This window comes from Bos indicus, chromosome 6 (assembly GCF_029378745.1).
Source record: "Bos indicus isolate NIAB-ARS_2022 breed Sahiwal x Tharparkar chromosome 6, NIAB-ARS_B.indTharparkar_mat_pri_1.0, whole genome shotgun sequence".
In the NCBI taxonomy this organism is placed as follows: domain Eukaryota; kingdom Metazoa; phylum Chordata; class Mammalia; order Artiodactyla; family Bovidae; genus Bos; species Bos indicus.
In genome coordinates, this window is record NC_091765.1 from 93,792,634 (window position 1) to 93,816,562 (window position 23,929).

General features: G+C 39.4%; 1 protein-coding gene across 2 annotated transcripts in view; it reads left to right on the forward strand.

Moving 5' to 3' along the window:
- Positions 1 to 23,929, forward strand: part of FRAS1 (Fraser extracellular matrix complex subunit 1) — a 534,964-nt gene that overhangs the window by 369,146 nt on the left and 141,889 nt on the right. For both annotated transcript variants that reach the window (XM_070791638.1, XM_070791639.1), the window contains 3 exons: positions 3,192 to 3,518; positions 14,966 to 15,119; positions 21,464 to 21,642. In XM_070791638.1, the coding sequence (XP_070647739.1) occupies positions 3,192 to 3,518; positions 14,966 to 15,119; positions 21,464 to 21,642 (660 nt within the window). The remainder of the gene's footprint in view (positions 1 to 3,191; positions 3,519 to 14,965; positions 15,120 to 21,463; positions 21,643 to 23,929) is intronic.

Genomic DNA, 23,929 nt, shown 5'->3' on the forward strand with positions numbered 1-23,929 from the left:
ACAGGGATCAAAGCCAGGTCTCCTGCATTGCAGGTAGATTCTTTACTGTCTAAGCCACCAGGGAAGCCCAAGAATACTGGAGTGGGTAGCCTATCCTTTCTCTATGGGATCTTCCCCACCCAGGAATCAAACCAGGATCTCCTGCATTGCAGGCCAATTCTTTAACAGCTGAGCTACCAGAGAAGACCTGGGAGCTTTCTTAAGCCTTATTAAGTATCTACTTAAATGAGGGTCCAGTGTGGTTGTCAGGCTAACATAAGCCAGAGGAAATCCTGGTAGATACGATGAAGTTCAGTGTGATGGCACTTCTGGTCTCATTGCTCATCTCTGTTAAGTTGTACTTCTGTGCTCTGAGTCCCAGGGATTGGAGAATTGAAAAGCTGAAATGTGCAAAGAGAGGAGGAAGATCAGTATATTCTGATGTTGTGAACAGTGAGAGACTGGGGTATCAGCATGGGGGAACTCGAACTACCTAAATAATAGATCTCAGTAGGATCAAGGAAGGATATGAGATCATTGTTTTTAAAACTGTTATTTTTATATTTTTGGTTCAAAAGTGAAAAGACCATAGACTTGAACCAGAAGTGGCTGCCAAATGGTATTCATAGCCAATCTCAGCGATTCTTACTGGCATTCTCACTTCAGTGATGACTGAAGTTGTGGAATGATTAGAAATCGATATTAAATTAATTTGACCTCCGGGTTGGGCTAAGAGTGTGAATTTTGTTTTAATTAAACAAAAATGTGATCTCTGTAAGTATGGGTCAGAGTGCTATCAAGTCTCAGGATTTACTGACTTAGATGTTTCTCAGTATTTAAGCTTAGATGTTCTGTTCTTTTTGTTTGTGCTAATATAGTTACTCTTATTAGGTGAATAAAAGACTTGGGTAGGTTTTGGTAAGTGACTTCATAATCTGAGATGCTGAGTTGCCATGGTTCTCTGTTCTTTGTTTGCTTTCCCCAAACCAATTGAGTATACAGTAAAGGCATCTTTTTATTTATAACATGAGAAACTTTTATCATTTTAACTCTTTAAAATTGTAATTTTAGAAATTAATTTTAACTTATTTTTTGTTTCTTTACATTTCTGTAATATTTCAAGATGATTTTGAACCTCCTTGAAATTTTCTTATGAGAGTTAATTTGATCTTTTTCATTTATAGATTTTTGACATTACCTTTGACCTCTCCTCTTTCAGACTCTGAGGGGCCACTCATTCCCATGTATAAGATTGCAGCTTTTGAAATCTCACTCAGGAATCCTGAGGAGTAGCTATCTTCTCATTTCATATTATGTGATTATTATAGAGATGCATTAGTTAGACATTACTTTAATAGATATTGAAATTTGCAGGAGGCCAGGGAGGGTATTTTTAAAAGAAAGCCATTTGGAGTCAAGAAAGCAGTATGTTGAAAAAGTCCTAGATGGTTCCATTTTAAATGATATAAAAAACTAAGATAATGTTTTCTTTGGCTACTTGCCTTTTTTTTTTGGTGAGTTGTTTTTTTTTTTTTCTGTTGTGGTTCATTAAGTTTTATCTCTTGAAAGAACATTTTATCTGCTTACTGAAGTTGGTTGGGGGAAACCTGATAATCTTAAGGAAAACACATTAAAATTTGCCACGTGGATTAGCCAGGTGGTTGCCTTACACAGACCATGATCTTATCAGGCTTAATAACCTGAGTTGGGGTGGGTCCCTTCAAAATATGGATGTGACGGCTTGAAGAAAATTACTGAGAAAGACCAGAATAGCAGGAATTCACAGTAAAGTGTCTTCAAGTCAGCATGCTGCAACACAGCCTGGAGTGAAACACACAATTCCCAGCACAAATGCCAAAAGTCCATACCTCTTGCTAGTCTCCTTTTCTCTCTTTTTTTTTTACTGAAACATAATTGATTTACAATGTGGTGCAAATCTCTGCTCACAAAAGTGATTCAATTTTACACATATATACGTTCTTTTTGAGCTTCCCAGGTGGCTAAGCAGGTAAAGACCCTGCCTGTCAATGCAGGAGACACAGGTTCGATCCCTGGGTTGGGAAGATCCCCTGGAGAAGGAAATGGCAACCCACTCCAGTATTCTTGCCTGGAAAATCCCATGGACAAGAGGAGGCTGGTGGGCTACAGTCCATGGGGTTGCAAAGAATTGGACAAGATTAAGCACACATGCATGGTCACATTCTTTTTAAAACTTTCTCTTCCATTATGGTTTTTCCTGGGAGATTGGATATAGTTCCCTGAGGTATACAGTACGACCTTGTTATTCATCCATTCTAAATGTAATAACTTGCATGTGCTAACTCCAAATTCCTAGTCCATCCCTCCCCTTCCCCCTTCTCTTGGCAACCACAAATCAGATCTCTGTCTGTGAGTCTTTCGTAGATAGGTTCATTTGTGCAGTATTTTAGATTCCACGTGTAAGCAGTATTGTCTGATGTTTGTCTTTCTCTAACTTTTATGTTCACATCTTCTTTACCCATTCGTTCATTTGTTAATGGTCATTTAGGTTGTTTCCATATTTGGGCTATTGTGAAAAGTGCTGTTATAAACATAGGGGTACATGTATCTTTCCGAATTATAGTCTCTTGAATGAAGCAACTGAGTTCCCTAACACTGATCTCAGTTACAATGCAGGGGATATTGTGTTAATCAAGACAGTGGCTTGAGAAACCTCCAGAACCAGAGGTATGAAGTAACCTCCTTTGCAGTGCTAACTATGATTGATGGCACCTCTAACAAATGCTTCGACTATGCAAGAGTTCGGCATTTGGCAGGAGCATCGCTGTTGCTGCTGCTAAGTCGTGTCAGTCGTGTTTGACTCTGTGCGATCCCATAGACGGCAGCCTACCAGGCTCCGCCGTCCCTGGGATTCTCCAGGCAAGAACACTGGAGTGAGTTGCCATTTCCTTCTCCAATGCATGAAGGTAAAAAGTGAAAGTGAAGTCGCTCAGTCGTGTCTGACTCTTCACGACCCCATGGACTGCAGCCTACCAGGCTCCTCCATCCATGAGATTTCCCAGGCAAGAGTACTGGAGAGGGTGCCATCGCCTTCTCTGGCAGGAGCATCTAGATTTCCTTAAAAATCACAGAAAGAGCAATCAGGCTACACACAACTGACTTCTGGTCCACCAGATTGTCCTCTCTTTTCCTGCTAATAGTGCCTCCTCTCTTCCTTCCCTTCAACTCCACAGGCCCCCTATGTTCTGAGGAATGAGGTCCTCCATATCAACAGAGGAGAGAGGGGAACCATCACCACCCAGCTGCTTGACATCAGAGATGATGACAACCCACAGGATGTGGTGGTCGAGGTGCTCGATCCTCCACTTCACGGCCAGTTGCTCCAAACGCTCCAGTCCCCGGCGGCCCCTGTCTATCAGTTTCGTCTGGACGAGCTCTCTAGGGGCCTTGTCCAGTATGTTCACGATGGCTCGGATAGCACTTCTGACATCACAGTCTTGCAGGCCAATGATGGACACTCCTTCCAAAATATACTGTTTCATGTGAGGACCGTGCCCAAGGTAGGCCTCATTCCTAAAGCTACAGTTTCCTTGTACCTAGATGTAAAGTTATATCAATGATGTTATTTTGCAATGTTTATAAATTTAAGATGCAGGTAGTTATTTATGTATTCAAACATTTATTAAGACCCTATTATGGAGGTTCTTTTAGGACATTGAAAGGTTACAAGAACACATTGCTCAGTCTCAGGGGGATGGTGTATATTTTGTCTGGAGCACCCTTGGTTCAAAAGAACTGTCCCCATGGTCTCTGCAAAAGGGACACTTCTGAACCTTTGTGTTGACTTGCTGCCATGAAAATACCTCATTGTCCACTGATTTTTTTGGCTTCCTTCCTGAGCATGATCATAAGAATCAAGTATACCCCTGTTCTTGTCTGCTCTTTTAAAATAGCTCGTGTGATATGAAGCTTATAGTCAGCTTATTATAATGAATCAAAAAAAGATAAGTTCAGTCATCTGTTAGCCCAGCTTAAACAGGATGAGGAAACTCTGTCTTTTAGTAATCATAGGAATCCTTGGCCTAGCAGGTAGGTACCCAGTAAAGAGCAGTGGTTCTCAGCTTAAGTCATCCCCATGCCACTTCCCTGTGTTTTTGCTGTATCCGTGAGTGCCTGTCCTATTACTTACTGAATACTTTTATTTGAATCAACTTACTTTTTTAAATGGAGAAGGAAATGGCAACTCACCCCAGTATTCTTGCCTGAAGAGTCCCATGGACAGAAGAGCTTGGCAGGCTACAGTCCATGGGATCTCAAGAGTCAGACATGACTTAGTGACTAAAGCACCATGACCACCACTTTTTTAAAAACTAATTTTTATGGAGTATAGATTTATACTGTGTTAGTTTTAGGTGTACAGCAAAATGAATCAGTTATACATATACATATATTCAATTCTTTGTTAAATTCTTCCCCATGTAGATCATTACAGAGTATTGAGTAGAGTTCCTGGTGCTATGCAACAAGTCCATGTTAGTTATCTGTTTTATATACAGCAGTGTGTATATCTCAATTCTAATCTCCTAATTTATACCCCCCACCTTTCCCCTTTGTAACCGTAAGTTTGTTTTCACATCTGTGAGTCTGTTTCTGTTTTGTACATGAGTTCATTTGTACCGTTTTTTAAGATTCCTCATATAAGTGATCTCATATATTTCTCTTTCTCTGTCTGACTTACTTTACTCAGTATGACAATCTCTAGGTCAGGTCCATTCATGTCCATCCCTCAGGTCCATAAATAGCATCGTTTCATTCTTTTTTATGGTTGAGTACTATCCCACTGTGTATATATACCACGTGTACACAATGGTGCACATACCATATCTTCTTTATCCATTCTTCTGTTGATGGGCATTTAGGTTGCTTCCATGTCTTAGCTATTGTAAATAGTGCTGCAGTGAACACTGGAGTGCATGTATCTTCTCTAATTGTGGTTTTCTCAGGGTACATGCCCAGTAGTGAGATTGCTGGATCATGTCGTAGTTCTGTATTTAGTTTTTTAAGGAACCTCCATACTGCTTTCCATAGTGGTTGCACCAATTTACATTCCCACCAACAATGTAGGGAGGTTCCCTTTTCTCCACACCCTCTCCAGCATTTATTGTTTGTAGATTTTTTTACTTATGGCCATTCTGACCAGTATCAGGTGATACTTCATTGTAGTTTTGCTTTATATTTCTCTAATGATTAGTGATTCAACTTACTTTTTTAAAATCATGACTTCTTCCTAATAAATAGCACTTGTGAAATCCTGGACTTAATGTAGAATTAAATTTTTTTTCCAACTTATTAAAATTAATACATAGCCATTTTATACAATTTCATCCATGTACAACATAAAAGGTTTTGGATACTGCTCATAGGATGGCCACCACATTTAGGGAAATACAAATGGGCTAGCCCATGCTAATCGAAAAATATTTTCAAAGCCGTGTTATTCCTTGATGATATTTCACTCGAAGCTCTTTTCTCTGTAAAAGCAAGAATGACTCTTTCCTATGATGGCAGGTTGGGAGACTTATAATTTTTTTATAACTTCTCATTCCAAATATCAGCACCTATTGAAGTGTCACTGATGATTAGCTAGAGAGATTGATGTGCTGAGGACAGTTTAGAAATCACTTGTCACTTTCTCACCAGCGATCACTTGCAATTTGCAACTGATCCCCGTGAAGGTGAAGAGCTGAATCTAATATGGTTTGCCAGATGGTTTCTTAGTCTCTGGTCTCATTATTTTCAGCTGTTGAAAACAGTGATGGTGGGATGAGATGGGTGGGAGGAGGCGAAGGCTGATGATGAGATCGAGTTGGCAGATAGCCACCTTGAAGCTAATCCTAATTATCACCCTCTTGCAATTGCCCTGGGAGATGAGGCTTACTTCTGAAGAGGTGAAGTCTAGACAGACACAGAAAGTTTTCTGTCCTTCCTTCTTGGTTTCTTTAAGATTGTTACAGGATTTCAGTGCAACCCTAGCAGCCACCTTTCCTATTGAGGTTTCAATCTCCATGTTTGGAGCTGAGTACAGTGTGTTGCACCATCATGGCCCATGACTGAAGGGTGTTTCTAGGATTTTAGATGTTTTGAATACCAAAGCATGACAAAGAAAAACAGAATTCTAATTTATAAATTATGCTTAAGCATAGAACTTGAGAATTCTTACACTGCTTACAAGCTGGGGGTCATGTGACTGTCCTTCCCCCATCCCCCTTCCATGCCTCCATCTCCTGTAGTGCTGTGCTTACCTGTCCATCAGGTGAGCTAATGGCTTCTAAGCCAATGAATTAGAAAAGTGAAACCAGTTACCAGAGCCCTGGCAGCCATTAGAATGTATGACTAATAAACATGTCAGTCTCATCCTGAAAATATTTTACAAATGTAGACTGTATCTTCTTTTAGGAATTCAGAGTGCTTTTTCTGACATCTATTCTGCTTATCTTTACAATATCCAAGTGAAGAAGGTTAAAATAGAGGCTATGTAATCTTATTACCTCTAAAGGATATTCTACTATTGGTGGAAGGAATTTTTGTTTGTTTTATCTTTCATTGGGCAGTAATGCTTGATGTGAATTACTTTTTTGATCTTCAAGATCATTATAGGGAATTTGTCGAATTATTATCTTTAATTTTCCAAAAGGGGAAACTGAAATAAAGGAGGTTTAAAAGCATTTAAAGAGGTTTAAAAATGTTTATTTCTCCAAAAGTTACTTAGTGATGGATCTGAGATTTCAAATCAAGCATGTTCTGTCTCTTCACACTTAACCATATGGCTTTTTTACATTCTAGCTCATTTTTTCCCCAGTGTTTTTGGTCATATGTATTCTTATCCCCTTAATGGACAGAATGGAGACAATAATTTAGTCAGTTTCTCAATGTCCTATCCAAGCAGTCTGGGCTTGAAGTGAGTGAAGCTATTGATAATCATAAGTCTACTCAAGCCCGAGAAGAAAAAATTGCCTTAACTGCTAATGGCGTCCAATAGGTACATAGTCAGCCATGATTGATTTTGTTCTGCTAGCCATTTCTGAAGAGAGCATCAGAGTCCTTACCCCGAGGCTACCTGTGTATTAAATTTGGGGTGAGGACAGTTACTGGCCGATGTATAGCTGGTGGCTTAAATAGAATGACCAAGGATTTTAGGTCTAATTCCTAGTGAATGAACGTACAAATTAATCCCAGTGTTGTTCAACATAAAACTTAATCTAGTAAGATAGATGGAAAGGGAAGGAGGGATGGAAAAAGGAAGCTTTATGAGAGCAGGAACTGTTTCAGTATTGGAGCCCTGAGCCAAACACATTGTGGAAGCTTAGTATGTTTCTGTTGGATGGAGAGAGATGGGTGGAGGCATCAACTGGAGGTAGGCTGGTGCCCATATTCCTGCCTTTGAGTACATTCCTTGCATCAGATTCATCAGCCTACTGGGCTCTTCTGCTGATGCTGGAATGGCCCATCTGAAACTGTGGCTAAGAGCTGTCGGTTCCACTCTTATTTACCAGATTCTATGTTACTTTCCCCAAATTTATGATTTTATCCTTGGCCTGGCAGTGAGTAAACTTGACTGCTACCCTCCAGGCTTATACTGAGTTGCTGAGGAGAAAACAGGCCCAAGACAGATGTTGAAACATGTTCTGTTGGGGGAAGGAGGCAAAAGAATTCAAAAAGATTAAAAGGTAATAAAGAATGCTCTACTGAATAGGCTTTCATTAATTGGGCGGATTACCAAACTCAAGCCTGTGGAGATACAATTCTAAAGCAATCGGGGTCTAATAAGGGCTAAAATGTGGGCAGGGAGAAGCCTTGGTTATTGGCAGATTTCTCTCCACTGCTGGGCTTTCAAGGAATTACCTTCTTTTTCATTAATTAAAGCATCTCTGAAAATCATGCCTCTTTTTCTACTTTGGCAATAAATCTGATGATCTTTCTGACCTCATTTGTTGTTGTCTGAGCAGTTTTCTGCAACTGGGTAATGCTTTGATGTTAAAAACCCCCAAGTGTCATGCTATGACCCGGATGGAAAATTCTATTGCTGAAAGCCTTCTCTGGCTGTTTGGCCTTGGTAAGGCTCATGTGCTTTCCCTCAATTTTCTTAAAACCTGTCCTCCCATGGGTTGTCTTACAGGGACACAATTTGATTACAAGGGTGTTGGTGAGAGTTATAAATATCAATGGCATGAAGATGTTTATTTCCCTGAAAAAGAGTCTTCCTGCCTCATAAATAAATAAAGCCTCACCACATATCAGGTTTTCACCTGTTTTGGACTTGTTGAGCTAGTTCGATTTAGTATCTTGTAAGGTACATCACTCAAAGTACACTCTCAAAAAGTGTTTGTCAATTACAAAATATTTATGTATTTGTTTGTTCATTTATAAAGCAGTTGAAATCCACATGGAACAATGATTTTGTACTCTTGATCCAAAGCTGCAGTTTCTGAGGCATATACACACACTGGCAAACACAGAACAGTGCAATTATCTTTTTGTTGGTTTTCATTCTGGTAGATAGCATCTGTGTTTCACCTTATAGGTGTCACCTCACATAATCCTTCCCTAAAATCCACTATGACTTCCAAGATTAAATTTTAAAAGCCATGGTATAAATGAGCCATTACAAATTATTTCTTATAGAATAAATAATATGTGAGGGTTGCTGTTATATCCAATTGTAGACATTTTCTATTGAATAAAGTTGGGTTGGGGTACACCATCATAGTGAAGCTCATCATTTATATTCCAATCTTTCACTGGGGAGGAAGGGAGTTTACATTTTGTTTGCGGGATTTTTCCTCCAAATGATAAAGTCATGCGCCTTTACTTCTGGTTTACAAAATTAAAATCTTTGTTTGTGATACAGCATATAATAGCTAAATTTTATTACCAGCATTTCTGTATGCCTGTTGTTTTATGAAATTAATTAGAACTATTTAATTTAAATCACTATTTTAATTATGCCTCCATATCCTTTGTTGAAATTTCATTTCCTTCTAATGTGGTACCCTGAAGAATATATAAAACATCACTAGGCAGAAGATTCTTCAGCTGAAATTATGGCTAATTTCTTGAACTTAAAAGGATATGTGTACATTAAAAAAAAAAAAACCCTATACGCATACTTCATTTTATTGTGCTTTGCAAATACTGTGTTTTTTACGAATTGAAGATTTGTAGCAACTCTGTATTGAGCAAGTCTGTCAGGGCCATTTTTCCAACAGCATTTGCTCACTTCATGTCTTTGTAACATGGTTTGGTAATTTTTGCAATATTTCAAGCTTTTAAATTAGTATTATTATATTTGTTAATGGTAATCAGTGATTTGGGGTGTTACTATTAAAGATTATGACATGCTAAAGGCTCAGATGATGGTTAGCATTTTTTGCAATAAATTTTAATAAGGTATGTACATTGGTTTTTTAAAGACACTTAATGGACTATAGTATAATGTAAGGAGAAGGCAATGGCACCCCACTCCAGGACTCTTGCCTGGAAAATCCCATGGACTGAGGAGTCTGGAAGGCTGTGATCCATGGATTCACTGAGGGTCAGACACGACTGAGTGACTTCACTTTCACTTTTCACTTTTATGCATTGGAGAAGGAAATGGCAACCCACTCCAGTGTTCTTGCCTGGAGAATCCCAGGGACGGGGGAGCCTGGTGGGCTGCCGTCTCTGGGGTCGCACAGAGTCGGACATGACTGAAGTGACTTAGCAGCAGCAGTATCATGTAAAGTGAAAGTGTTAGTTGCTCAGTCACGCCCAACTCTTTGCGACCCCATGGACCATAGCCTGCCAGGCTCCTGTGTCCATGGAATTCTCCAGGCAAGAATACTGGAGTGAGTTGCCATTTCCTTCTCCAGGGGGAATCTCCCTAACTCAGGCATCGAACCTAAGTCTCCTGCATTGCAGGCATATTCTTTAGCATCTGAGGCACCAGGGAAGCCCCATAAGGTACATCATAATTTTTATATGTACCGGGAAACCAAAAAAATTGTGTGACTCAATTTATTGCGATATTTGCTTTATTGCAGTGGTCTGGAACCAAATCCACAGTATCTCCAAGGTGTGCCTATATAAGGAGATACAGAAATTGCAAAATGTCAGAACCACTGGGGAAAGTAGGTTCAGATTTGTTTAGGACATGTTAGCTGTAGAAAAAGATGGTGCACAGACTTCTATTCTTCTCTTTTTGAATCTTCCCTGGACCCTCCCCCAAAAGAAAGCAATTGACAAAATCATCTTCATCATAATAAATGGGAAGAACTATACTTCTTTTCCTTGGATGGTTGTCCATTTCTTCTTAAGTACTGTCAACAAACAGTTCCAAAACAGAGGCATATGTATTACTCTGTTATAAATGTAAATATTCTTAACGGCTTGTCTGTGGAGTTTGGGAGAAGCATTCTAAACCCATTGTGATCTCTGTCCTTGGGTCAGACTTCTCACACTTCAGCATGATTCCATATCTCCTGGGGATTTTATTAAAACATAAGTGGGACTAAAATGCTGTGCCCAAAGGAAACCATCAACAAAATGAAAAGGCAAAGTAAAGAATGGGAGAAAATTTTGAAAACATCTATCCAATAAGGGGTTAATATCTAAAATATACAAGGAACTCAACTCAATAGCTAAAAAAATAGAGATTTAAAAAGGAGCTAAGAAGGTACATAGACGTTTTTCAGAGAAGACATACAAATGGCCAACAGATGCATGAAAAGGGGCTCAAAATCACTAATTAGGAAAAGACAAATCAAAACCACAATGAGCTATCATCTTACATCTGTTAGAAGGCTGTTCTCAAAAAGACACAAATAACAAGTATTGGTGAAGGTAAGGAGAAAAGGGAACCTTTATACACTGTTGGTGGAATTCTAAGTTGGTACAGCTGCTGTGGAAAACAGTATGGATGTTCCTTAAAAAGTTAAAAATAGAATTACTGTATAATCCAGCAATCCCATGTCTGGATATATGTCCAAAGGAAATGAAGTCAGTGTCTCAAAGAGATATCTGCACTCCCATGTTTATTGCAGGACTATTTACAACAGCCAAGATATAAAAACAACCTAAGTGTGGATGAATGGATAAAGGAAATGTGGTTGTATATACAATGGAATGTTACTCAGCCTTTAAAATAAAAAAAAAGGTTGTCATTTGTGACTGCAGACACGAGCTTATAGAATAAGCTGAAAGTGAAAGTTGGTCATTCGTGTCCAACTCTTTGCAACCCCATGGAATATACAGTCCATGGAATTCTCCAGGCCAAAATACTAGGGTGGGTAGCCTTTCCCTTCTCCAAGCAATCATCTCAACCCAGGGATCAAACCCAGGTCTCTCCCATTGCAGGCAGATTCTTTACCAGCCGAGCCACAGGGAAGCCCACATAGACTGCACTACTTCACATTTGTAATCTAAAGAATTCGAACTCATAAAAACAGTGTGAAATGATGGCTGCTACGAGTGGGGGAAACCAGGAGATGTTGGTCAAAGAGTAGAAAGATTCTGTCACAAGTGATGAATAATTCTGCAGATCTAATGTATCGCATGGTGATTATACTTAAGGATTCTGTATTGTATACTTGCTAAGAGAGTTGATCTTCAGTGTTTTTATCATACACAAAAATCTATAACTCTGTGAGGTGGTGGAAGGCTTAATTAGCTTGATTGTGTTCATCATTTCACAATTTATACATACAACAAACATCATGTTATATACCTTAAGTAAGTAAGTGTTAGTTGCTCAATTGTGTCTGACTCTTTGTGGCCCCATGAACTATATAGGCTGCCAAGCTCTTCTGTCCATGGGATTTTCCAGGCAAGAATACTGGTGTGGGTTGCCATGCCCTCCTCCAGGGGATCTTCTCAACCCAGAGACTGAACCCAGGTCTTCTGCATTGCAGGTAGATTCTTTACTTTTGAGTCACCAGGGAAGTTATATATTTTGCTGCTGCTGCTAAGTCGCTTCAGTCATGTCTGACTCTGTGCGACCCCATAGACGGCAACCCACCAGGCTCCCGCGTCCCTGGGATTCTCCAGGCAAGAACACTGGAGTGGGTCGCCATTTCCTTCTCCAATGCATGAAAGTGAAAAGTGAAAGTGAAGTCATTCAGTCGTGTCCGACTCTTCATGACCCCATGGACTGCAGCCTACCAGGCTCCTCCATCCATGGGGTTTTCCAGGCAAGAGTACTGGAGTGGGGTGCCATTGCCGTACAGTTTTTCTTTGTCAAATATACTTCAATAAAACTACTAAAAAATTCAAATGAAGATTCTACTTCAGAAGGTCTGGGATGGGGCCTGAGAGACTGAAATTGTAAGAGGCTTCCAGATGGTGCTGGTTTCTGAACACTGAGTTGCAAAAAGAACTGTTTCTTAAAAATTGACACTGAGACAGGAGTTACAAAGAATTGAACTGATAAAGTGTAGTCGATATAGAAATGCAGTAGAAGAAAGATCTGGGGATATGCATTCAGGGCACAGTGCTTATTTACTTATTTGGAATGTGAAAAACCACACTACTCATCAGTCCAATAAAATTGTGGTTGGTATGTGACTGATCTCCATCACACAAGTGTGATGAGGCTGCTGCTATTAGAAAGATTTCTGGCAATTAATATTCCTGGGTTCAAGTCATTATTATGTTATATAAAACTCTGCTAGAGTTAATAGTGGAGAAGGAAATGTAAACCCACTCCAGTATTCTTGCCTGGAGAATCCCATGGACAGAGGAGCTTGGCGGGCTACAGCCCATGGGGTTGCAAAGAGTCAGACATGACTGAGCAACTAACACACACACAGTTAATAGGTCCCTTTCCCCCAGAATTCTGGTAGGTGACATGCCAAGTTTTTGGAGTGTCTTGATGTTTTCATAAATAATATGCCATCTGAATTGTGAAAATCCAGTGTGATTTTGCCCTTGATTACCAATCACGTAGAAGGTGTGTTGGCAATAGCAACCACATTCTCCTGGGCACTGACTCAGTTTCTCAGTGATTGTGGTAAAAATGGCTGTGGCCACGTCCTGAGAGGGGCAAATGCTCTCATTCAAGTGACAGCAAAGGAATACTTGTTGTCTTCTGTTCCGAATATTCTCCTCCTGGGCATGCTGTTTGCTCTGTCCTATTTATTGGCATATTTGAAATAGCAATCATTTAAAATAACATCCCTTCTGAAATGCCCTATTTTGAAATATCAGATTGTGAAAGTAGGAAAAATGAAACCAGAACACAGGCTGTCTCACTAATCCCATCCTGTGGAAAATGTCTATTAGGAAGCTTTGGAAGAGGTGTGCGCCTGCAAATCAGGAGTGGCAGCACTTTTTAATGACATTAGCTTTAGCAATTAGAATGGTTGCCTTCTCCGGAGCACTAACGAGGTGATTTCTACCAGTCAGCTGTTCCCTACTGCTGCTTCTAAGGGCTTCACTTTCCATCAGTCATCCAGGCCCATCAGTTTGGCCTCTGCAGTGTTTCCGGAATCTGTTGCTCTTTTTTTAAAGTATAGGAGATAGAAATTAAAAACACTATTCATTCCCACCGCAGTCACCTTCGTCTTCTCTCACCTAAGCCGTTACAAGAACTGGTTAAATGGTTTCTGCAGCCCCAGATTCATCCCAGCCCTAGTCCCTACCATCTCTTGCTGTTGGAGGTTCTCTAAAACCCAGACCTGATCATCCTTTTCCTTCCCTGTTGATTCATGTTGACTTTACAGTGCCTACAAGCTAAAGTGAGACTTTCAGTGCAGCTTCTACCTTCTCCTAGCCAACATTAAGTTCACTTTTTATTCATCCCCTCCCCTGGCTCAGGCTTCCCTGGTAGCTCAGATGGTAAAGAATCTGCCTGCAGTGCAGCAGACCCGGGTCTGATCCCTGGGTCAGGAAGATCCCCTGGAGGAAGAAATAGCAACCCACTCCAGTATTCTTGCCTGGAGAATTCCATGGATAGAGGAGCCTGACAGGCTGCAGTCAGTGGGGTCACAAAGAGTCAAACACAACGTAGCGACTTTCACTTCCCCTGGCTCCCTAGATTCTTCTTGTCTGGACACTTGGATAGTTTATTAAGCACACATTGCATTGGCTAATATCTTCGCTTAGGCTAGGCCCTCTTCCTGGAGTCTATTTCTCTTATTCACTTAGAAAAAGCCTTTTTCGGTCATTCAAGAATTAAGTGGCATTTCCATAGGAAAGCCTTCCTGAACATTCCTTCCCCAAAGAGGTATCTCCTGTCTCCTTTATTCTCTCCTAGTGCCCTGCTGAAGCCTCACTTGTGATGCAGCCTAACTACTTATATGTCTGTCTGCCCAACTAGACTGTAGGTTCTGAAACTGAGGTCTTATTTCAGCCAGCCTTATATACCTCAGTCCTCCAGCAAAATATCTGGCATATAATAGAGGCTTAATGAATAGTTGTTGAATATAGGTGGATGGGGAGGATGGAAGTTAGATGGACAAATGAAATAAAGAAATGGGGAGACTTCGTCTTTCTAAATGATACAAGTTATTTGCTCATGAGAAATTAGAAGAAAAAAGCAGCATATATACCTACCTACCTATATACTTAACACGTGTATATATCTACACATATACATATTGTTTACAGTGTGACTCTAAAGTTATGAATCTCTCTTTTTAGACAACATTTAGCAGGAGTAGGACCTAATAACTTATATCTTTAAAGACTGATACCTTATTTTTTGTTGTTGTTGTTCAGTTGCGGCCAACTCTTTTGTGACTGCATGGACGGTGGCCTGCCAGGCTTCTCTGTCCATTGGATTTTCCAGGCAGGAATATTGAACTGGGTTGCCATTTCCTTCTCCATTCCTTCTCCTGACCCAGGGATCGAACCCTCATGTCCTGCATTGGCAGGCGAATTCTTTACCACTGAGCCACCAGGCAAGCCAAAATCACTAAGGGGGCACCTGGATACGAACCAGGGAACCTAATGCTGTACTCTCTCTTTATTCTAGAATGATCGAGGTCTTCGGCTTGTGGCTAATTCAATGGTATGGGTTCCAGAAGGCGGGATGCTGCAGATTACTAACAGAATCTTACAGGCAGAAGCTCCAGGTGCCAGTGCCTCAGAAATCATCTACAAAATCACACAGGACCACCCCCAATTTGGTAACTTTTTTTTTTTTCCTTTGTCATGATTTCATCATTGCTTTCAGCAGTCTTAGACTCGCTTCTGTGTGATGCCACACAGCCAGGTTGTGTTTCCAATGCACTTGTCTTTCAAACACATCCCCTTGAAAGAAAGAATAATCAAAGAGCACAATCACACTATGTTCATATCAGGTACTAGGTAGTATGCTAAGTGATGGAAACATAGTATATTTAAACCTAAAATGTAAGTTTTAAAACAACTTCCCTTTAGAGCCAGTGCACTTGAGGGTAAGGATAGAGCACAGTGGGAATATGAAAAACTGAGTCTCTTTCTTCACAGATGGTGGGAGCTAAATTAATCCAGACTTTACTACCGTACAAATTAGCACTTTGTATCAAACTCACTGATAATTTGAATAATAATCCCCTTCTAGGCATCTGTCCTACAAAATAATGATATATGTGAAGAAAGATATATGTTTAAAACACCTGTTTTAATAGATCTTCCCAACCCAGGGTTTGAACCTGGATCTCCCACATTGTAGGCAGACGCTTTACCATCTGAGCCACCAGGGAAGTAATTAAAAGCATTACAAGATGTTAAAAATTTTTTTTAAATAAACAAATCCATTTTTCAGAGAGCATAACTTGTTAAAAGTCACCTGGCTAGCATTACGTCAGTTTAATGTCAAAGTTCAGGCTCTTAAACTCTACCTTGTGTCCATCACTGCTTTTTTTTTTTTTTTTTTTTTTGCCACCTGGCTTGTGAAAGTTCCCCATCCAGGAACTGAACCCTGGCCCCAGCAGTGAAAACGCCAAGTCCTAATCACTGGACGCTAGGAAATTTCCCCTCACCTGTTTTCTTCTTGTGACTTTCTATTTTTTAAAAAAAGTCTTTACATAAAAGCATATCTCAAGTTTTCCATCGTTACTTCCACTTCCAGACAGATAGTAGAGTGATAACCTACCATTATCACCTAGAAATGATGGGTAAAAGAGATGAAGAACTAAAAGGCACTCATAGCTGATCCCTCAAGGATACAGAAGAATCTCCAGGTGCAAGAAACAGAGAAGGAACTGCAAACCTGGGCAGGAGCTGATGGCATGTCTTCTCTGAGACGGGTTGTGTATGTCTCAATAACATGGGGGTCTTGGGATTTAATCCCCATGCAGATACAGAAAGCTGGAATTAAGGCAAGAAGCTCACCAGCACAGATAGATGGCAAAGAAACTACCAGTGTTTCCCAGGGCTCAGAGTAGAACAAAAAATGCCTACTAAGAATTCAGAACTTCAGACCTGTTTCTCCTGAAGACCCAAAGTTCTCTTATACCATTTGCATTGTCTGAGAAACCCAAAGCTGAGGCAGTAATGTGAAAATTGATCTCAGGCCAATGATACTTCTTGAGTCCCTTGCAGAAAAAAGTAGAAACTACTGTGGAATGCCCACTCTTAACTCCAGACCACACAGATTCTCACAGATAAAACCACTGAAGATTAGCTCAGAATTCAAAATTACAGAACATATGAGGAAATAATCTGTAGTACCATAACCAAAACAAACAAGAAGATTAAAACCCAAAGAATTTCAAATGAAGGAACTAGCTTACAAAAACTATGAAATAAGCATATTTTAAAAGATTTAAAAACACAGAAGAAGGAATTGAAACTGTAAGGAGATAAAATGCCATTAAAAAATAAAAACAACAAACAGGCAGATTTTTTTAAAGAAATAGTAATTACTTGAAAATGAAAATTGTAGTCATTAAAATTGCTTGGTGTGATAAATAGTAGAGAAATAATAATTCATTTTCCCTCAGGTTATCAGATTCTTAAAATTATGTATTTTCTCTGGTGAAGAGAAAATTAACTCAGTATTGTTTAAGAATAACTTTAGAGTCCACAAAGGCATTGAAAGTCATAATCTAATCAATAATTGACAAAATTATAGAACAATCAGTCTAGCTGGACTATAGTTTATTATGGATGTATAATCTTGAGGAGAGCAAGTAGACCCCCTTGAGCCATACATTTCTTTGAAAGATGAAACTAGATAATTTTTTAAATTTTTACTTAAAAATAATTTTAGACTTACTGAAAAGTTGCAAAAATAGTGCAAAAAAGCCCTTGAATATGCTTTAACTGCTTCCCCCAATATTAACATCTTATATAACCATAGAACAATGGGCTTCCCTGGTGGCTCACTTGGTAAAGAATCTGCCTGCAAGGCAGGAGACCCAGGTTCAATCCTGGGTGGGGAAGATCCCCTGGAGATGGAAATGGCAACCTATTCCAGTATTCTTACCTGGAAAATCCCAGGGACAGAGGAGCCTGGCAGGCTTCAGTCTATGGGGTGGCAAAAAGTTGGACATGATGAAGCAATTAAACCACCACCACCACCACCACCATAGAACAATAATCAAAACCAGTAAATCAGCACTACTACAATGCTACTAATTAGTTCACAGACCTTTTTCAACTTTGCCATATTTCACACACTGATTTTAAGCTAGACAATGTGTAAGTCTTTTCAGCTCTAAAAATCTTTGACTCATTTGATGTATTAAATTCTTTACCTTTATCTTGATCATAAAAACAATCAAGAAGTTAAATTTCTTAAAGGTATCCCATCCCAATAGTCTATGCTCAATGAGGTGCTTTTTGAGCCATTTCAGCTTGATAAATGCCATACAGACTAGATTTTGACCCTTTTCTTCCATAACTCTCTTAATTAACTTCTTCCTAGGAACATAATCCTATTTCTGTGTGTTCAGAGTTCCCCACTGGTAATAATCAAATCACATTACCCTTAGGAACCATTCAAGAGCAAAAAAGGTGGTGGGAACCAGAAGCCCACTTAACACAAATCTACTTACATCCATCTGTCCTGGTTTTGTGAATTATGGAGCCCTTACTCCAGTGCCACCCTAGCTACTATGCACTCCCTCATCACATTGGAATGTTCCAGTTGAGCTTTAGGCTTTGGTGAAGACCTGACTGTGTAACTGAGTCCAAAGTAAATTGCTTATGTAGTATATGCATAAAGGACCTACGTTCAGACTCACCACTTTTTTCAAATGTAAGTTTAGGCAAGTTGATTGATATGTGTACCTTTAGCAGATTTGAGAGTAAATTAAATGAGATGGTTTTATTGAAGTAACTTGAGTATCATTTGAGGGAGAATCTGACTTACATTGCCGACTCTAAGTTATTTAGATCGTGTAAGGAAACTTCAATGCAAATTATCTCAACCCCAAAGTAATTCATTGTGATTCCAATGAGATTCTAATTCTTAAAACCTATTACCTTTTCCCTTCAAGATTCTTGGTTAAAATATTGACTTCAATATCAAGGAAAACACTAGTAGATATTGTTTTCTGTTTTTTAAGCCTGGACTGTTTTTTAAACCTGGATTTTCATATATTTAAAGAATCATCTTATATTTTGTTATACAATGATAAAAGCAGAGACGAGTTACAATGCAAAAGCTCTCACCTAGAAGGAGTGAACCCCACAAAATATTGGTATTTCTCCCTGTCTACTTGTGGGCTTATCACAAAGAGACCTTGGATTCCACATACCCAGTGCTGAATTCCTCATCTTCTCTTCTACCAGCTTATCCCATTAGTGGGCTCGCTTCCTTACTCATCACCCAACCTAATAGGTTATTATCTGATTCCTCTCTCTTTCTTACCCTTTACAGACACACTTGTTAAGTTCTGTTGCTTCCACTTCTTTAATGATTCTAGTATCTGTTTATGTCTTTCCGATCTTACCTCTGTTACTTGAGTTTATTTCATCTGAGTTTTTCCAGCAACTTTGTAATTGGTCAAAGAAGGCAATGGCACCCCACTCCAGTACTTTTGCCTGGAAAATCCCATGGACGGAGGAGCCTGGTAGGCTGCAGTCCATGGGGTCGCTGAGAGTTGGACACGACTCAGTGACTTCACTTTCACTTTTCACTTTCATGCATTGGAGAAGGAAATGGCAGCCCACTCCAATGTTCTTGCCTGGAGAATCCCAGGGACAGTGGAGCTTGGTGGGCTGCCGTCTGTGGGGTCGCACAGAGTTGGACACGACTGAAGCGACTTAGCAGCAGCAGCAGCAGTCCACATAAATATTAGCTACTGTTGTTATTGGTTCTCTAAATTAAAATCCAGCCTCTTTCACAGAACTTTCACATACATTCTGTGTTCTACTAAAAATCAGTTCTTCCCGTTAACCTACTGAAACTCTCACAGTGGCTCCCAGTTGCTTCTGGGGCTGATCTCCAGAGGCAGGAACTGCATCCTGCTGATCTTTGAGTCCCCCATCCCAAAGGGCTGACCACAGTAGTTAGCAACTAGAAGGTGCTCACTGACTGTTTACTGAGTTGAAATTAATGGGATTAGTCAATATCTTATGATTCTTGTTAATCTGCATAGTAGAGCAATGGGTTTTTTTTAATCTGGAAAATAGGTTTATTTCATTAGGACTTGTTAAGAAAACCCTGCTTAATTAGCTTTCCTGTTATAAAGCAGAATATCTAGGAAACTGATTTTTAGATATTTTTCTACTCTCCATATTTTCATTGTGGACATCTCCTCTCAGAATATTTTGCAACTACCCACATTCGTAAGCAGTCCACATCCTGGGAAAGCATGTTTATTAACAAGGTCTTATGAACAGAAGTTGAACCAGCAAGAGATGGGTAATGGAATTTGTGACTTAGGTACAAATGAGAAACAGTCCAAGAAAGAAACAGAGTGAGTTGATTCTACACATGATTATTTTAATAAGAATATTGATGTTTTTCTATTACTTCAGTATTTCATCACTATCCGGGATATTATGTTCATTTTCAACTTGAATTTAGTGCATGTTAATATTAGAATCAGTATTTGCTTTGAGAAAGAAAACTAATTTCTCTAGGGTAATCAAAGTGTACTGTTAATCGCCCAATATGTCTCGTGCACTAAGATCTGGTTTTTTTTCTACATAACATTTAAAAGATATGTACAGTTTCTTTCTTTCTGTTTCTCTCTCTCATACACACACACACACACACACACACACACACACACACACACACATACACACTCTTCTCTCCCTCTTCATATCAGAGTGGTAGAGAGGCTTCTTTCAGATTTACTGTTAGATTCATTTTCACAAGAATGTGACTTCTGTTTTTTTATTATTTTTTAATTGAAGGATCCTTGCTTTACAGAATTTTGTTGTTTTCTGTCAAACATCAACAACAATCAGCCTTAGGTACACACCCATGTCCCCTCCCTCCTAAACCTCATCCATTCTTCTCCTTGGCCTTCCCTTGAAGGAACATTCTCCTTGTGAAATTTTGATTGTTTGTATAACACCTCTGAATTTGCAATCTCACTTTAAGAAAATAGTAGCTCCAGGTGAAGAACAAACAATAGAAACAGATTGGTGGTGGTGGTGGTGGTGGTGTTTAGATGTAGATTTCATTACCTCAATTCTAATAAAGTTTAGAGAGTGAAGGAGGAAAAAACATGATCAGTTATTTATCAAGGTAAATGTTGGTCTGTGAACATAAAATAATGATGGGTAACAGAGTTTCATGACTAGGAAAATGAGCTGCGGATTCAAATCCCAGCTCTTCCACTTCAGATCTGCCTGACCTCAAACAAATTCTTGAACTTTTCTGAGCACAAATTACTTTGTCTTTAAAATGCAGATGATAATAGCATCTTCAGGAGGATTCAGTAACACAGTGATAAGGATAACCAACATTCTTTTTAAGCACCTGTGAAGTATGTACTATCATTCTGTTTTCACCAATGAGGGACAGAGACTTTAGTACATAAGTAAGCTCACCCAGCTCTACGTGGTGGAGCTGGGTTTGAACCACTATGCGATGTGCTTCATGCAGAACCTGTCATATGCATTCCAGTATTAGCTATTATTATTTTCATTGTATAGAACTCTTCCTGATCTTTTCCTAGTTTCCCCTTTTGTTTACACCAAAAGTTTCCTGGTTAGAAAACATTTTCTGTTCATAGAAAGTTGTGGGGTAGAAATGAATCTATTCAATGCCCAGTATTTGCAATGTTCACGGCTATTAGAGTCTTCTTATATAATTTTAATAGATACAAGTCAGTAACTTCATACATGAATTGCCTTTGAATGGCTTTTAGCTCTTTTAACTGAAAGACTGAGTATTTTTTGTCTAAAGGTGGTTTTGATGACATCTACTGAGTTCTGTGTTTATGTCTTTTCCTTCACCTTAAATAAAAATAAAGAAATGTACCATATCTTTTCTGTTTAAAAAAGTGATAGAGAAGGAGATGAGAGTTCTGATTGACTTTTCCCTTTCCCAGGGTCCTCACTAACTATGTGCTTTTCCTAGGGGAGGTGGTCCTTCTGGTTAATATGCCTGCAGACAGCCCTGCAGATGGAGGGCAGCACCTGCCTGATGGGAGGACAGCAACTCCCACCAGCACCTTCACCCAGCAAGATATCAACGAAGGCATCGTGTGGTACAGGCACTCAGGGGTCCCAGCCCAGAGTGACTCCTTCCGCTTTCAGGTACCCTCTGCTTCCTGAATTTTCTGATATCTGGATGGTCTGATGAAAATCTTCACCCTTATTTATAAATGATCCAAGTCATTTTCTATGATTGCCTGCAAGTCACATTTGGGAGTGGAAAAAATGTAACTAGTAGCATCAAGAGACTTATTTTTAATTAATTTGCCAATTCAGCCTTATGAGCTCTACATCATTTCATAGCAAAGAGATTTATAATGGATAATTGCTAAAGTGTTTGGCAAAAAGTATTTTCAAAATGTTAAAATGCCATATGGAGAAAAAAAATCTTATTTTCTTTTTTCAAATGTTTTTGAAACATTTACCATCTTATGATAAGGTCATGGGTTTAGCAGCCAAACTCATTGTGTTTATGTTTTACTTCTGCCATGTACTAGCTTTGGAAAAATTACTTGGACGAAATCCTTGAACTTCAGTTTTCTCATCTGTAAAATAGGATTGTACGGATTTAATGAGTTGTAAGGATTTAATGAGTTAATACAGATAAAGCATTTAGAATACTGCCTATTACTATGTAAGGGTGTGTGACTATCATTTATTAAGATTAGTCAAATACCAGTGCTGTAGACTGAATGTGTCCAACTGAAGTTCATATGTTGAAATCTTACCCATCTATGTGATGGTATATGGAGGTGGTGCCTCTGATTAGAATTAAATGAGGTCATGAGGGTTGTCTGGAGAAGGCAATCCACTCCAGTATTCTTGCCTGGCAAATCCCATGGACAGAGAAGCCTGGCAGGCTACAGTCTGTGGGGTTGCAAAGAGTCTGACATGACTGAGGAATTCACACACACACACACACACACACACATGAGGGTTGTACCCTCATGAATGGGATTAGTTTACTTACAGGAGTCACAAGAGCACTTGCTTCCAATCTCTGCTGCCCTCCATGGGGATACGATGAAAAACCTACAGTCTACAGCCCAGAAGAGGGCCTTCACCAGAACCCAACCATACTGGTACCCTGATTTCAGACCTCCAGCCTCCAGAACTGTGAGAATTACATTTCTATTATTTAGAAACCACCCAGTCTATGGTATTTTTGTTAGAGTAGCCTGAGCAAACTGTGGCAACCAGACCATAAGGCTGGTTTAATTTATTCTGTCAGTAAATTACAGAACAAGAAATTATACTGGGCACATTCTCTGTTATGAAATGATTAGAAATTAATAATAAAAGGGTAAAAAAATCAAGCCATTTGGAATTTCTAAATAATTCCTAATTCTAAAACTATTAAGAAATATTGATTAAGAGGAAACAACATATCAAAACTTAAATGATGTGGACAAAGTAATACTCAGAAGAAAATTGATGGCCTTAAGCTCTTATTATTGAGCAGAAAAGCATGAAAATGAATGGGCTAAATACTAAATTCAAGAAGCTGGTGAAGTATGAGAGAAGCAAAAGGAAAACATCGATAGACATAAAAGAGGAATTGACTATAAGATTCTAGACTTGGTAAATAAGTACAAAATCTGTATCTTTGGAAAGACCCATACAGTTAGAGAAACCTCTGTCAAGGACAATTCAGAAATGAATAATTGAACAGAAATGCAAAGGAATGAGGAAGTATGAATGAGAAAGAACTTTTAAACACAGATACAGAAAAGAATTTAGGAACGCATCAGAGAAAATCTAAAGAGGCCCTCATGGTGATCAGTCAAAGCAACTTAACAATCCTGCTAAGTCTGAGCCCATTTCCTTTGCTTGGAATCCGATGGGGATAAACTATCACTACAGCTCACCTTGTTAAAATTATTTTCCATACTAATAAGCAGCAAGGTCCTACTGTTTAGCACAGGGAACTCTGCTCATTTTTATGTGGCAGCTTGGATGGGAGAGGAGTTTGAAAGAGAATGAATACATATTTGTCCCTGATGGCTCAGACAGTAAAGAATCTGCCTGCAATGCAGGAAACCCAGGCTCGATCCCTGAGTCAAGAAGATTCCCTGGAGAAGAAATGGCAACCCACTCCAGTATTCTTGCCTGCAGAATTCCATGGGCAGAGGAGCCTGGCAGGCTACAGTCCATGGGGTCGCAAAGAGCCAGACACGACTGAGCAACTGACACTTTGACGTCATGTGTATGGCTGAGCTCCTTTGCTGTCCACCCGAAACTATCACAGCATTGTTAATTGGGTATACCTCAATGCAAATTAGAGAGTTTAAAAAAATTATCATCCATTCTGTGCCGGATGCCTGGTGCACATATCTTCATCGTCCAATTTATATTGTGTTGAAAAATGTGCTTTCCCAGAGAGCTGCCT